Source organism: Dermochelys coriacea, chromosome 1 (genome assembly GCF_009764565.3).
Source record: "Dermochelys coriacea isolate rDerCor1 chromosome 1, rDerCor1.pri.v4, whole genome shotgun sequence".
NCBI lineage: Eukaryota > Metazoa > Chordata > Testudines > Dermochelyidae > Dermochelys > Dermochelys coriacea.
The window spans coordinates 212260940-212275909 of record NC_050068.2 but is presented as its reverse complement, the minus strand read 5'-3'; the positions used below and the strand labels follow the sequence as shown (position 1 = coordinate 212275909).

Below are 14970 nucleotides of genomic sequence, written 5' to 3'. Positions count from 1 at the left end.
GCTTTTCACTCCTGTGAGTGCCACAGAGACACTAGACAGAGCTATCAGGAGGTTAGGTGCCTATCTCTGCTCAGGATTCACAGCCATGAACCCCTCTTGTGGGGCTAGGCACCCAAGCCAGGCAAGTACTGTTTTTTGTTTTGTTTTTTTAAAACAGACAGGCAGGGAGATGCTGGCACTGATCCTCCCCCTTTATAAAATTTTTGCCCCAGGGGTTAGAGCACTCACCCAGGATGTGGGAGACCCAGGCTCAATTGCCCTCTCTGCCTCACTTGGAGAAGAAACTTGAACTTGTGTCCCCATCCCACCCCCATGCAAGTGCCCTAGCCACTGGTCTATGGAGTATTCTGGGGCATAGATATTATTGTCAGAAGGGATCATTATGATTATTTAGTCTGACCTCCTGCACAATGCAGGCCACAGAATCTCACCCACCCACTCCTGCGATAAACCTCTCACCCATGTCTGAGCTATTGAAGTCCTTAAATCGTGGTTTAAAGACTTCAAGGAGCAGAGAAGCCTCCCTCACAAGTCAACCATGCCCCATGCTACAGAGGAAGGCGAAAAGCCTCCAGGGCCTCTTCCAATCTGCCCTGGAGAAAAATTCCTTCCCGACCCCAAATATGGCGATCAGCTGAACCCTCAGCATATGGGCAGGACTCGCCAGCCAGATACCCAGGAAAGAATTCTCTGTAGTAACTCAGATCCCGCCCCATCTAACATTCCATCACAGGCCATTGGGCCTATTTACCATGAATATTTAAAGATCAATTAATTGCCAAAATCATATTATCCCATCATACATGCTTCTCATTCCCTTGTTTGAGCTGTTCTGAGAGAGAAGGACTCCAATGGTTAGGGCTTTCTTTTGCAGCTGGGGGAAGAGACCCAAATTCAAATCCCTTCTCCACATCAGGCAGAGGGGAACTGAACCTGGTCTCCCACATCCCAGCTGAGAACTCTAACCAGTGGGCTAAGAGTTAGAGGGGGCACCACTCCTACTCTTCCCTCCCACCATTTTATGTGGTGTTTGGCATGCTTGGAGAACTCTGAATGGATCAGGCCCCACAGGCAAGATAAAGTAGGTGTTTCCCCACCTGAGGATCCCACTGGTGCTTAAGTACCTAGGCACCTCAACTGAGGTGGCTGTGAACATGCTCGCTGGCAGAAACTTGGCACCCAAGGAACTTTATTAGAGGAAGTTTAGGTGCCTAGAGGATTAGGCAGTAGTTGAGTGGGGAATTGAAGATCTGTGTCATGTGGGGCTAGATCCACAAAAAAATTTAGGATACAACAGGAGCATTGTGAATGAGCCCAGAGACGCTACTGTACTTCCAAAGAAGGACATGCATTCAGGGTTGGGCACCATTCGATTCTAGAGACAGTCCAGAGAACAAAAACAATTAACCTAATCAAAAGTATGGAGGGCTTTAGGATCAGATTTTTGAAAGGTACCAAGGCTCCTAGAGATGCTTCAACAGGAGTTAGGTACCAAAGCAGATAAGACACCTGCTTATCTGCATCAATGTGCCTATATACCTTTGACCTAAGGACCAGATTTGCAGAGAATTTGAGCTCTTCAGCTTACACAATGTGAAGAGGAAGCGAAAGAGGATGGGGGAAACACAGCCCTTTTCATTGCCAATGCAAAGGCAGAATCCATAACCCTGGGATTCAGGTGTGGAATGGGGAAGTGACCAGACTGTTGCTGGGACAGCAATGCTATCTCATGGCTGTATGGTGGTGGAACATGGTGATTCTCATGCACAAGGTTGTATTAACAGACCAAGGAGGAGATTTCAATTAAAAAAACCAAAAACACTTTATTAGATGCACACAGTGGCTGGAAAGTACAGTATCCAAAATGCCAGTTCAGTCAGAGACTGAGATTCCAGCCCAGAAAGAGGGGATCACCCTAGTGACAGGCAGAGCCAACAAGGACATCGCAATCTCACTGCGGCCTTCCCAGTAACAGTGAGCAACCCCTATTGGTATCTGGGGAGACATCCCTCCCACCTTGTGCTGGCAGTGAATCCTCATACCACACCCTGGGGCCATTCCCTACTGGGCACTGGCAGCCCCCCACAATGAGCTCTAAGAGTCCTTTGTAAACATACAAATCCTTTGGATAGTTTGCTATGCTAAGCAACTGGGCCAAGCACCAAGGAAGACACTGAATGAAAGGAAATGGAGTAGACACCTTTTGGGAGAGAAGGGGAGGGGAGGAAGAGGGTCCCAAACCCAGCGAGAGGCCCCTCCCCAGGCTAACAGTTTTATCTGGCAAGGAAAAATGTTAGACAGGATCAGTCAGCTGGTGAGATCTGACAGAGGCAGGAAAGCTATAACCTAGCACAGGGGTGGCCAACCTGCGACTCTGGCGTCACATGCAGCTCTTTAGAAGTTAATGCGTGGCTCCTTGTATAGGCACCGACTCCAGGGCTGGAGCTACAGGTGCCAACTTCCCAATGTGGTGGGTGTGCTCACTGCTCAACCCCTGGCTCTGCCCCAGGCCTTACCCCAACTCCACCCCTTCCCACCCCCTCCCCTGAGCTTATGTCCTCACTCCTCCCACTCCCCCTTCGAGCCTCCTGCATGCCACAAAACAACTGATGGGGGGAGGGGGGGGGGGAGAGGTGCTGATTTGTGGGACTGCTGGTGGGTGGGCGGGCGGTGAGGGAGCTCATGTGGGGCTGCTGACTTATTACTGTGGCTCTTTAGCAAATGTACATTGGTAAATTCTGGCTCTCTCTCAGGCTCAGGTTGGCCACCCCTGACCTAGATTAACTCTTTCCAGCTCAGGGAGCAAAGCCACCCACCAAGCTCAGTCTCCACTCTTCTCATAAATACCCACATCTAGGAGCATGGGCATGAGAGGGAGACAGCAGAGAAAGGAGCGCTGAAGAGACAGGCACTTCACCTCAATGCCAAATACGTGTACTGCTCCGTGGAGCAAAGATACCTTTAGCCTCAGACATAACCACTAGCCTAGCTCTACCAGGTGGAGCTGAAGGAGTGAGAGAGCACAGGGCTGGAGAGGCCAGCCTATTTAAATGTCCATTCTAGAGCAATTTAGGGGAAAGAGGAATCTCCCACACTCCCCAGTCTGGAACGCACTGTGGCCAGGAAAAGCGGGCATTGCAGAAGGGGTCCTGGCATGGAGGAGGGGATTAGGGGTGGTGATCCCTGTGTGAAGGAAGGACTGCTGCCAGGGTATCTGTAGGAAGGAATGTGCCCTGTGGGGCAAAGGGATTGGACCACTGAGAGCAGGGGAATGCAGGCCATTGGTATGGGGGAGGAGAAGTATCGGGGCCCACCCCACTCCAAGCCCCTCAGCGCGCAGCTTTGGCACGAGTAGTGTGACACTTCATACACAGTACGTGACCATCCAGAGGGAAGCAGCCATTCTCATCTGCCTCAATAGACAAGGGCCTCTCACAGTCCTGGGGGGGAGAAGATGAAGGAAGTTCAGTGACAACACTAATGTGAATGAGATTGGGGGAGAAGAGAAGGGAGAAGAGACGAGACAGATGCACATGGGGGACTCCCGTGGGAGGGCTGACAGGCTTGAGAACATGACAATGCCATAGTGAGACATGGACAGGAAACGGACATGGGGAAATGGAGGGAGATTTGGAAGAGCGGCTAGTTACCTCGCACTTATAGCACTTCATATGGAAGTTCTTCTCCAAGGCCACCACGCGCACGGTCTCATCCTTTCCAGGCTCTGGCATGATGGGCTCGGCACAGACAGAGCAGCGGGGGGCATACTTCCTGCAGCACATGGAGGAGAGGAGACACTGACAACAGCAGCCTTCCCAATGGGGATCCAGTCAAACAGTGCAGGAGAGCAGAGAGGCAGCCTAGTATGGAAGAGGGCCTCCCTGCAGCAAGGATGAGTGAGTGTGTGCGTGCACGCAGGGGCGGGAGGGAGGAAAGAGTGGCTCCCCTATCTTCTTGGGCGACTATCTACCCATGGGGCTGGCTCCTCCTCTGGCCAGAGGCCTCCTGCCTACCTGTGATAGTCATCCACGCAGTGGGGCTGATTGGCCTGGTCCACAATGAAAGAGGCGCCCTCAAGTGGGGTCTGGCACACCACACAGGTGAAGCACTGGGGATGGTATGAGTTGCCTGTGGCTTTCAGCATCCGGTCTGTGATGGTTTGTTTGCAGACACTGCACTTCTCCAGGGTACCCTAGGGAGAGGAAAGAGAAAGTGAACCAGAGATAAGAGCAGCCCAATCCAACAGTATCCCCAGGGTAGCACACTGGACAGGAGGGGCAGCCTTCCTTCAGGCAATTGAGGGGCAGGCCAACCACACAGGGCCCTGTGCCCACTGAGAGCACAGCAGCAACCCCATGCCCATTCCCCTTCCAGCACAGCAATGCCCACACCCTGGGCCCCTCCAACACTCACAGCATAGCAGTCCTCACAGAAGGGCTTCTCGTCCACGTTGTAGAACTGCTGCCCCTGCAGCTGCTTCTCACACTTGAAGCAGGTGAAGCACTCCACATGGAAGAGATGGTCAAGAGCACGTACAGCCGGCTGAGTTCGGGACAACGGCCTCCGGCAGAGGCCACACAGCTCTGCCACAGGAGGAAGGAGAAGGTTAGAGAAGGGGGATAGCCACCACAACCCAGACTAATACCCAGCTTCTCCACAGGGGGACCTCACTTGCCAGCACCCACCAGAAGTGGAGGCTTCCGCATGGGATGGGTGCTCCATATCCTTCATGAGTTTCTGGGTCAGCATCTCCAGCTCCTCCACCTCTTTCATGGTCAGAAAGGCGTTTCCCCTGGGGGGCTCTGAACCAGTGCCCACAGGAGCCCTGTGCTGCAGAAAGACAGAGGAAAACATTCAGTGCCAGAGAGCATTTCCTGGGGGACAGGAGCCTCCCTCCCTCCATGTTTGCACCCCCTTCCCCACTGGCACAGTATCTCTCAGGAGCACCCTGCAATGCCTGCCTCCTTCCCTGGTATCTCTGGGGAATACCCTTCTTCACCTACTGCCTGCCCCTCCCCTAAAAAAAAAAAAGATACAGTGAAGGCTCTTCCTTAGCTGATCCCTCTCAGATAGGAGTACTAACTTTCCTCACATTGGAGGAAACTCCGTTTCCCCCCCTCCCCAACACACACCCTGTCACAAGCTATCTGAAGCGTGGCTCTGCTCCTTACCACGTCCTGAGGGGCAGCAGGCTGTCCTGTGGGACGTGGCTTCTCCTGCACCTGAGGTCTCTCCCGCTGCTGGGCATAGGTGAAACTGGGAGCCTGGGGCCTTGGGGCCAAGCCCATAGCTGAAGGGGCTGTAAATCGGGTCTGAGCAGGGGTTGGGGCAGTAAATCTCATGGAGTTTGTGGGGACCCCAGCAGCACTGGCAGCTGGTTTGGATCCAAATTTGGGGGAGCTGACAACAGGGGATGGAGTAAATTTAGGGGCAGGCTGGCCTGAGGGAAGAAGGGGTGCAGATGGGGCTGGTGCTCTGGACTGCATTGCTGGGGGGTCTCTACGTTGCAGTGGGGCTGCCCAAGGTGCTGGTGCAGGGACCACATCCACTTCAGATGGTTTTGGCATGAAGCCTCCACTGGGTTTTGGGGTGAACTTGGGGGGGAAAGAAGCAGGAGCTAGGGGATCTTTAGGCACAGCCATGATTTCTACATGGCCTTTTGGGGCAGAAGGTGTTTCCAGGGGAGCTGTAGATCCTGGAGACACCTGCAAGGAGAAGAGATAGGGAGAACAGACAGCCAATCAGTATTATGAAGTGATGTATTATGAATTATTATTATTAATCATGAAGTGATGAAGTATTATGAAGTAATACACCATGCTTTGCAGGGTGTATTAATGCACTTCAGTATAAGGTCCTTGGAGAGTCTGTATCACTGCTTGAGGCAATCCCCAACCTCAGACACACACACACACACACACACACACACAGCTCATCTACTCCCACAGACTGAGGGGAGGCTAGAGCTGCCCTTCTTTCTTCTCCCTGACTCCACACCCCACCTCATCTATCTGGCTACCCCTTCAATCCACTAAACATCCCTGACATCTCAGTTGCAGGACTGTTTTCTCCCCTTCCAGCTATGCTCCCTCTCCCTATGGTTTATCTGTTTCCTACTTCAGTAACTGCTCTAGCTCCCCTTTCCCCACAATATCCCCATTCAGCCATCCTCTCTGACCCTATTTCACCACTAGTGAAACCAGCCTACCACCCCTTCCCTTCAACATGATCCATCCAGAGAGTGCAATGTACCCTGGAGGGCAGCTCACCCGGGATTTGAAGGGGTCATTCTTCTCCATGTCATCCAGCATTGAGGACAGTGAGTCAATCTCCAGATCAATACTATTCATCTTCCCACGCACCTGTGTCATCAACCAATGGGGGAGGAAGAAGCAATAGGACATGTTATGTGACTCACCCCTATCAGGAACAGCTGCAAACCTGGGGGCATCCCCTATCCAACCCTGAGGTTCCCAACCCCAGTCCTCTGCTGCAATAGAATGCTGTGGGTCTTGAATCAGCATAATCCTACAACTCATTTTGGTTGAGAGGCAAGCTGGAGGTGACGGTGGGGGTTAGATGCATGCTGTGTGAGCACTGTGGGCAGTACGGAATGCAGGCCCAGGCAGATGGTGCCACAGTAGTGACTTCCCCAGGAACAAAGCACTCTGAAAACACTGAGGAGCTGCCTGAAGTGAGAGCTTCTCTGCTCCCAGCATCTTCCCAGTGCTGAGGTGTGTGTGCAGAAATGTTGACTCAAGGCCATGCAGCCCTGCCAAGTGCCAGAGGGAACTAGAGTGGCCCACCTAAGAGAAGAACCCCAGACTAGCCATGGCTATACTTACCTGTGGGGCAGGTACCCCAGTCACAAGTCCCTCATCAGCCATGGGGGGAGGGGGAGAAGGAAAAACCTCTTCTGGGGCTGGGGGGAAGGGCTCTTCGAATGGCGGTGGGGGTGGAGGGAAAGCACTGGTTGGGGAGATGACTGTCTCCTCTCCTGGAGGGGGCGGAGGTGGCAGTGGAAGTTCTGCAGGGAAGAACAAGGAAAAGAAAAAAAGCACAGGTTTTGACCATGCTTCTCCAGCAACACTCAGAAGATCTGAAAGCTTGTCAGACCAGAGACTTAAGAACTGTGAAACTATGGGGTCTCCAACTTCCATCCCACAGGGACCACAACTTTCACAAGCTAGGCATCACACAGAGACTATTCCCCAACACATTTGCCAGTGCATAAAAGAAAAACAGCAATTGTGCACCTTGGAGAGTTACCATAGCATTTAATGCATTTTAGATGCAGACTAAGGTTAGAAGGGACCACTGTGATCATCCAGTCTGATCTCCTGCACACTGATTGGGTGTGCATACCCCACACTGGTCTGGAACGGATTAACACCACACTATGGGCAGAGGAAGTCCTTCCCCCTCAGACCATACTGGGCATACTCCAAGTGCTATGCCAGTATAAAAGGGAGCAGCCCAGTCTGGACTGACTGCTGGAGAGGAAGGACCTTGGTGGAATCTCCAGCTGAGAAGCCATCACAGCCCTTGCCTGCAGGAGCTGGAGATCCCAAGAACCAGACTGGATATCTGTTGCCAATGAAGCCCCAGGGAATTACCTGTGCTGAAGAGCCCAAAGACCCCGATAGCCTATGGACTACAGCTTCAGAAAGCATGGTAGGAAGTGACTCAGGGAGGGTGAGCAAGTGATATCCCCCACCTGTGTGAGGTCAGCATGTTTCGTTGGGATTCCCCTCTGACCCAGTAGTGGACCACTCTGCCACTGATATGGCCCTGGGTTGGTGTCTGGTGGAGTTGGGTGGGCCCAGGCCCCCCCTACCTGAGCTGCCACACCCCTGGTAGCAGCCCCTTGGATAACGGCTGCTAGGTCATGCTGCCCCAAACCCAAGGGCTGCTGCTTTCACTCTGGCTCTTGGACTTCTGTGTGGTGAGGTATGAGACAGTCAGGTAGACAGTAACCGCAGTGTCCACACACCCACTATCTACCCTGGCAGGGGAAGGTGTGCATACACCACCATGCATGTTTGCCCTTATTTAAATATCTCCCTTCCCAGCCATTTTGTCCTCTCTCCTCATTCTCCTGCACATGCTTCTCCAGTGCCTGATCCTCTCCCACTAGCAGGTGGCTTCCCATTTACTCCTACATAGCAGCTTCCATTAGGACAGAAGGTTAGAGTGCCTATTCCTCATTTTCCAGTACTTTTTCAGGCACCCAGGCTTTTTGCAATGAAGAGCCTAGAAGACTATATAGATCAAGTCCAAGCAGATATGACCATATAACCTGCCAGCACGTACACATGGACGACAGGTTTGGGAACTTGTGCATTAGACCAGTGGTTCTCAACCCTAGGTACATGTACCCCTGGGCGTATGCAGAAGTCTTCCAGGGGAGTACATCAACTCATCTAGATATTTGCCTAGTTTTACAACAGGCTACATAAAAAGCAATAGCAAAGTCAGTACAAACTAAAATTTCATACCATGAGTTGTTTATACTGCTCTATATACTATGTACTTATATTTCAGCATAATATTTATACACCAGTTTATTTTCTAATCATATGGTAAAAGTTAGAAAGTATGCAATTTTTCAGTACTAGTGTGCTATGACTCTTGTATTTGTGTCATTTTGTTAAGCAGGCAGTTTAAGTGAGGTGAAACTTGGGGGTACACAAGTCAAATCAGACTCCTGAAAGGAGTACAGTGTCTGGAAAGGTAGAGAGCCACTGCATTAGACTATCTGGCCCATCACACAAACAGATACTGGGGTACTGTTGGAAGCTGCTATTCTTTTTCTGGTAGCTGAAAGAAACATTGACTTTGGGGTTTAAGTTTTCCATGCCTGGTCTCCACAAGGCCTTGAGAAACTTACCAGACACCTTCTTGACTGAGGTAGAGAAGAAAGAGGAAGGGACCCATAAGTCCAGGGATCATGCTCTGGTAAAAAACTTCATTCCCCTCCAGTTGTTGAGGTTCTTATGCGGCAAATATCCTCTAGCCAGCAGAGATCAGATAAACCTGTACCCTCTTCTCCTCCCCACCTTCTACAAGAGAGGAGAACTCCCCTTGCATTCTCTCCTCCCCCCAACCCAAAGCTACAAAGGCTTCTGGCTCCTGCTAGGAAAGGGGAGGCATCCACTACTATATCCCTTACCCTAAATCCAGTGTCTATTGCTGCTTATAGTTACCCCTGACCCGACTGTCCATTCCACTGCGGGATACAGAACTCTGAGCAGGAGCAGCATAAGTGAAACTGTCTAGCCTTATTGATTTTGACCTGCTGCTGCTTGGGAAAGTTAGACTCAACCATCAGCAATATACTGGATCACATTTGAGAGATTCTCTTCAAAACTACAAGTGATAGGATACACCTTTTCTTAAGATTTCCTTTTTAGCCAAGGTACACCATGAATTTGGTTTCAGAGTAACAGCCATGTTAGTCTGTATTTGCAAAAAGAAAAAGGAGTACTTGTGGCACCTTAGAGACTAACAAATTTATTAGAGCAAAGCTTTCGTGAACTACAGCTCACTTCATCGGATGCATTTGGTGGAAAAAACAGAGGAGATTGATATACACACACAGAGAACATGAAACAATGGGTTTATCATACACACTGCAAGGAGAGTGATCACTTAAGATAAGCCATCACCAGCAGTGGGGGGGGGGAGAAGGAGGAAAACCTTTCATGGTCACAAACAAGGTAGGCTATTTCCAGCAGTTAACAAGAATATTGAGGAACAGTGGGGGGGGGGGATGGGGGGGAGAAACAACATGGGGAAATAGTTTTACTTTGTGTAATGACTCATCCATTCCCAGTCTCTATTCAAGCTTAAAGTTAATTGTATCCAGTTTGCAAATTAATTCCAATTCAGCAGTCTCTCCTTGGAGTCTGTTTTTGAAGCTTTTTTGTTGAAGGATAGCCACTCTCAGGTCTGTAATCGAGTGACCAGAGAGATTGAAGTGTTCTCCAACTGGTTTTTGAATGTTATAATTCTTGACGTCTGATTTGTGTCCATTCATTCTTTTACGTAGAGACCGTCCAGTTTGGCCAATGTACATGGCAGAGGGGCATTGCTGGCACATGATGGCATATATCACATTGGTAGATGCGCAGGTGAACGAGCCTCTGATAGTGTGGCTGATGTGATTAGGCCCTATGATGGTGTCCCCTGAATAGATGTGGACAGCGTTGGCAACGGGCTTTGTTGCAAGGATAGCAACAAAAAGCACAAGAACAAATCTGCACAGACACACCCCTAGAACCCTGACCTGGGGTATTCTATAAACCTGGAAATCCTGGACGCCCCATCATCTCAGGCATTGGCACCCTGACAGCAGGATTGTCTGGCTATGTAGACTCCCTCCTCAGGCCCTACGTTACCAGCACTCCCAGCTATCTTCGAGACACCACTGACTTCCTGAGGAAACGACAGTCCATTGGTGATCTTCCTAAAAACACCATCCTGGCCACTATGGATGTAGAAGCCCTCTACACCAACATTCCACACAAAGATGGACTACAAGCAGTCAGGAACAGTATCCCCGATAATGTCACGGCTAACCTGGTGGCTGAACTTTGTGACTTTGTCCTCACCCATAACTATTTCACATTTGGGGCAATGTCAAGTCAGCGGCACTGTGATGGGTACCCGCATGGCCCCACAGTATGCCAACATTTTTATGGCTGACTTAGAACAACGCTTTCTCAGCTCTCGTCTCCTAATGCCCCTATTCTACTTGCGCTACATTGACGACATCTTCATTATCTGGACCCATGGAAAAGAAGCCTTGAGGAATTCCACCATGATTTCAACAATTTCCATCCCACCATCAACCTCAGCCTGGACCAGTCCACACAAGAGATCCACTTCCTGGACACTATGGTGATAATAAGCGATTGTCACAAACACCACCCTATATCGGAAACCTACTGACTGCTATTCCTACCTACATGCCTCTAGCTTTCATCCAGATCATACCACATGATCCGTTGTCTACAGCCAAGCTCAACGATACAACCGCATTTGCTCCAACCCCTCAGACAGAGACAAACACCTACAAGATCTCTATCATGCATTCCTACAACTACAATACCCACCTGCTGAAGTGAAGAAACAGATTGACAGAGCCAGAAGAGTACCCAGAAGTCACCTAATACAGGACAGGCCCAACAAAGAAAATAACAGAACGCCACTAGCCATCACCTTCAGCCCCCAACTAAAACCTCTCCAACGCATCAAGGATCTACAACCTATCCTGAAGGACGACCCATCACTCTCACAGATCTTGAGAGACAGGCCAGTCCTTGCTTACAGACAGCCCCCCCAACCTGAAGCAAATACTCACCAGCAACCACACACCACACAACAGAACCACCAACCCAGGAACCTATCCTTGCAACAAAGCCCGTTGCCAACTCTGTCCACATATCTATTCAGGGGACACCATCAGAGGGCCTAATCACATCAGCCACACTGTCAGAGGCTCGTTCACCTGCGCATCTACCAATGTGATATATGCCATCATGTGCCAGCAATGCCCCTCTGCTATGTACATTGGTCAAACTGGTCAGTCTACGTAAAAGAATAAATGGACACAAATCAGACGTCAAGAATTATAACATTCAAAAACCAGTCGGAGGAGAACACTTCAATCTCTCTGGTCACTCGATCACAGACCTAAGAGTAGCTATCCTTCAACAAAAAAGCTTCAAAAACAGACTCCAACGAGAGACTGCTGAATTGGAATTAATTTGCAAACTGGATACAATTAACTTAAGCTTGAATAGAGACTGGAAATGGATGAGTCATTACACGAAGTAAAACTATTTCCCCATGTTATTTCTCCCCCCCACCCCATCCCCCACTGTTCCTCAGATATTCTTGTTAACTGCTGGAATTAGCCTACCTTGCTTGTCACCATGAAAGGTTTTTTCCTTCTCCCCCCCCGCCCCCCGCTGCTGGTGATGGCTTATTTTAAGTGATCACTCTCCTTACACAGTGTGTATGATAAACCCATTGTTTCATTTTCTCTCTCTCTCTCTGTGTGTGTGTGTATCTATCTATCTCCCCTCTGTTTTTTCCACCAAATGCATCCGATGAAGTGAGCTGTAGCTCACGAAAGCTTATGCTCTAATAAATTTGTTAGTCTCTAAGGTGCCACAAGTACTCCTTTTCTTTTTGCGAATACAGACTAACACGGCTGCTACTGTGAAACCAGTGTTTTTTTGTGTACTACTAGTAGTTATCTGTCTGTGCAGCATGGCCGAGTTTCATAGACTTTAAGGCCAGAAGAGACCATCAAATCATCTAGGCTGACCTCCTGTATCAAAACAGGCCACAGAAGTTGATACAGTTAGCACTGCATTACATGATTTTGTATTTAGTTTCCACATTAAAATGGTATTTTCTCTTTATTCTCTCTCCATAACAAAGGCAGTGTCAAATCCCTCCTCATTCTTCTCTTCTGCAGACTAAATAATCCCAGTTCCCTCAGCCTCTCTTCATAAGTCATGTGCTCTAGGCCCCTAATCATTTTTGTTGCCCTCCACTGGACTCTTGACAAGGAGGATGTGGAAAAATTGGAGGGTAGGGCTCAAAACTGGACATGGTACTCCAGATGAGGCCTCACCAGTGTTTAATAGAGGGGAATGATCACATCCCTTGATCTGATGGCAATGCCCTTACTTACACAGCCCAAAATGCTGTTAGCCTTCTTGGCAACAAGGGCGCACTGTTGACTCATATCCAGCTTCTCATCCACTGTAACCCCAGGTCCTTTTCTGCAGAACTGCTGCCTAGCCATTCGGTCTCTACTTTGTAGCAGTGCATGGGATTCTTCCGTCCTAAGTGCAGGACTCTGTACTTATCCTTGTTGAACCTCATCAGATTTCTTCTTGCCCAATCCTCTAATTTGTCTAGGGCCCTCTGTATCCTATCCCTACCTTCCAGCATATCTACCACTCCTCCCAGTTTAGTGTCATCTGAAAACTTGCTGAGAGTGCAATCCACACCATCTTCCAGATCATTAATGAAGATATTGAACAAAACCAGTCCCAGGACCGACCCTTGGGGCACTCCGCTTGATTCCAGCTGCCAACTAGACATGGAGCCATTGATCACTACCCATTGAGCCCGACAATCTAGCCAGCTTTCCACCTTATAGTCCATTCTTCCAGCCCATACTATTTTAACTTGCTTGCAAGAATACTGTGGGAGACCATGTCAAAAGCTTTGCTAAAGTCAAGGAACACCACGTCCACTGCTTTCCCCTCATCCACAGAGCCAGTTATCTCGTCATAGAAGGCAATTAGGTTAGTCAGGAATGACTTGTCCTTGGTGAATCCAGCTGAGTGTTCCTGATCACTTTCCTCTCCTCTAAGTGCTTCAGAATTGATTCCTTGAGGACCTGTTCCATGATTTTTCCAGGGACTGAGGTGAGGCTGACTGGCCTGTAGCTCCCCAGATCCTTCTCCTTCCTTTTTTAAAAGATAGGCTAATGTAGTGCCTTTTTCCAGTCTTCTGGGACCTCCCCCGATCACCATGAGTTTTCAAAGATAATGGCCAATGGCTCTGCAATCACATCCGCCAACTCCTTTAGCACCCTCAGATGCAGAGCATCCGGTCCCATGGACTTGTGCTCGCCCAGCTTTTCTAAGTAGTCCCAAACCACCACTTTCTCCAGAGGGCTGGTCACCTCCTCCCCATTCTGTGCTGTCCAGTGCAGCAGTCTGGGAGCTGACCTTGTTCATGAAGACAGAGGCAAAAAAGCATTGAGTACATAGCTTTTTCCACATTCTCTGTCACTAGGTTGCCTCCCTCATCCAGTAAGGGGCCCACACTTTCCTTGACTTTCTTCTTGTTGCTAACATACCTGAAGAAACTCTTGTTGTTAAGAGTAACATCTCTTGCTAGCTGCAACTCCAAGTGTTATTTGGCCTTCCTGATTTCACTCCTGCATGCCTGAGCAACATTTTTATACTCCATGCTGGTCATTTGTCCAATCTTCCACATCTTGTAAGAGTCTTTTGTGTTTAAGGATCAACAAAGATTTCACTGTTAAGCCAAGCTGGCTTCCTGCCATATTTACTATTCTTTCTACAAATCGAGATGGTTTGTTCCTGTAACCTCAATAAGGATTCTTTAAAATACAGCCAGCTCTCCTGGACTCCTTTCCCCTTCATGTTATTCTCCCAGGGGATCCTGCCCATCAGTTCCCTGAGGGAGTCAAAGTCTGCTTTTCTGAAGTCTAGTGTCCATATTCTGCTGCTCTCCTTTCTTCCCTGTGTTAGGATCCTGAACTCTACCATCTCATGGTCACTGCCTCCCATGTTCCCATCCACTTTTGCTTCCCCTACTAATTCTTCTCTGTTTGTGAGCAGCAGGTCAAGAAGAGCTCTGCCCCAGTTGGTTCCTCCAGCACTTGCACCAGGAAATTGTCCCCTACACTTTTTGTAAGCTTCCTGGATTGTCTGTGCACCACTGTATTGCTCTCCCAGCAGATATCGGAATGACTGAAGTCTCCTGTGAGAACCAGGGCCTGTGATCTAGTAACTTCTGTTGGATGCCAGAAGAAAGCCTCGTCCAGCTCATCCCCCTGGCCTGGTGGTCTACAGCAGACTCCCATCACAACATCACCTTTGTTGCTCACACATCTAAACTTAATCCAGAGACACTCAGGTTTTTCTGCAGTTTCATACCGGAGCTCTGAGCAGTCATACTGCTCTCTTACATACAGTGCAACTCCTCCATCTTTTCTGCCCTGCCTGTCCTTCTTGAACAGTTTATATCCATCCATGAGAGTACTCCAGTCATGTGAGTTATCCCACCAAGTCTCTGTTATTCCAATCACATCACAATTCCTTGACTGTGCCGGGACTTCCAGTTCTCCCTGCTTGTTTCCCAGGCTTCTTGCATTTGTGTATAGGCACTTGAGATAGCAGGACAAGCAGC

At 49.3% G+C, this 14970-nt stretch overlaps 1 protein-coding gene across 4 annotated transcripts in view; it reads right to left on the bottom strand.

The window, feature by feature from the left end:
• Nucleotides 1-14970, bottom strand: part of ZYX (zyxin) — a 29603-nt gene that overhangs the window by 6638 nt on the left and 7995 nt on the right. For 2 of the 4 annotated variants that reach the window (XM_038391583.2, XM_038391592.2), the window contains exons 3-10: nucleotides 6846-7027; nucleotides 6270-6362; nucleotides 5172-5705; nucleotides 4686-4830; nucleotides 4414-4583; nucleotides 4014-4192; nucleotides 3651-3771; nucleotides 1806-3440 (exon numbers count right to left, since the gene is read on the bottom strand). In XM_038391583.2, coding sequence (XP_038247511.1) covers nucleotides 3330-3440; nucleotides 3651-3771; nucleotides 4014-4192; nucleotides 4414-4583; nucleotides 4686-4830; nucleotides 5172-5705; nucleotides 6270-6362; nucleotides 6846-7027 — 1535 coding nt within the window. In that variant the 3' untranslated portion in view covers nucleotides 1806-3329. Of the gene's footprint in view, nucleotides 1-1805; nucleotides 3441-3650; nucleotides 3772-4013; nucleotides 4193-4413; nucleotides 4584-4685; nucleotides 4831-5171; nucleotides 5706-6269; nucleotides 6363-6845; nucleotides 7028-14970 lie in introns of those variants that run through there. The other 2 variants (XM_038391600.2, XM_038391610.2) reach the window with 1 other exon arrangement.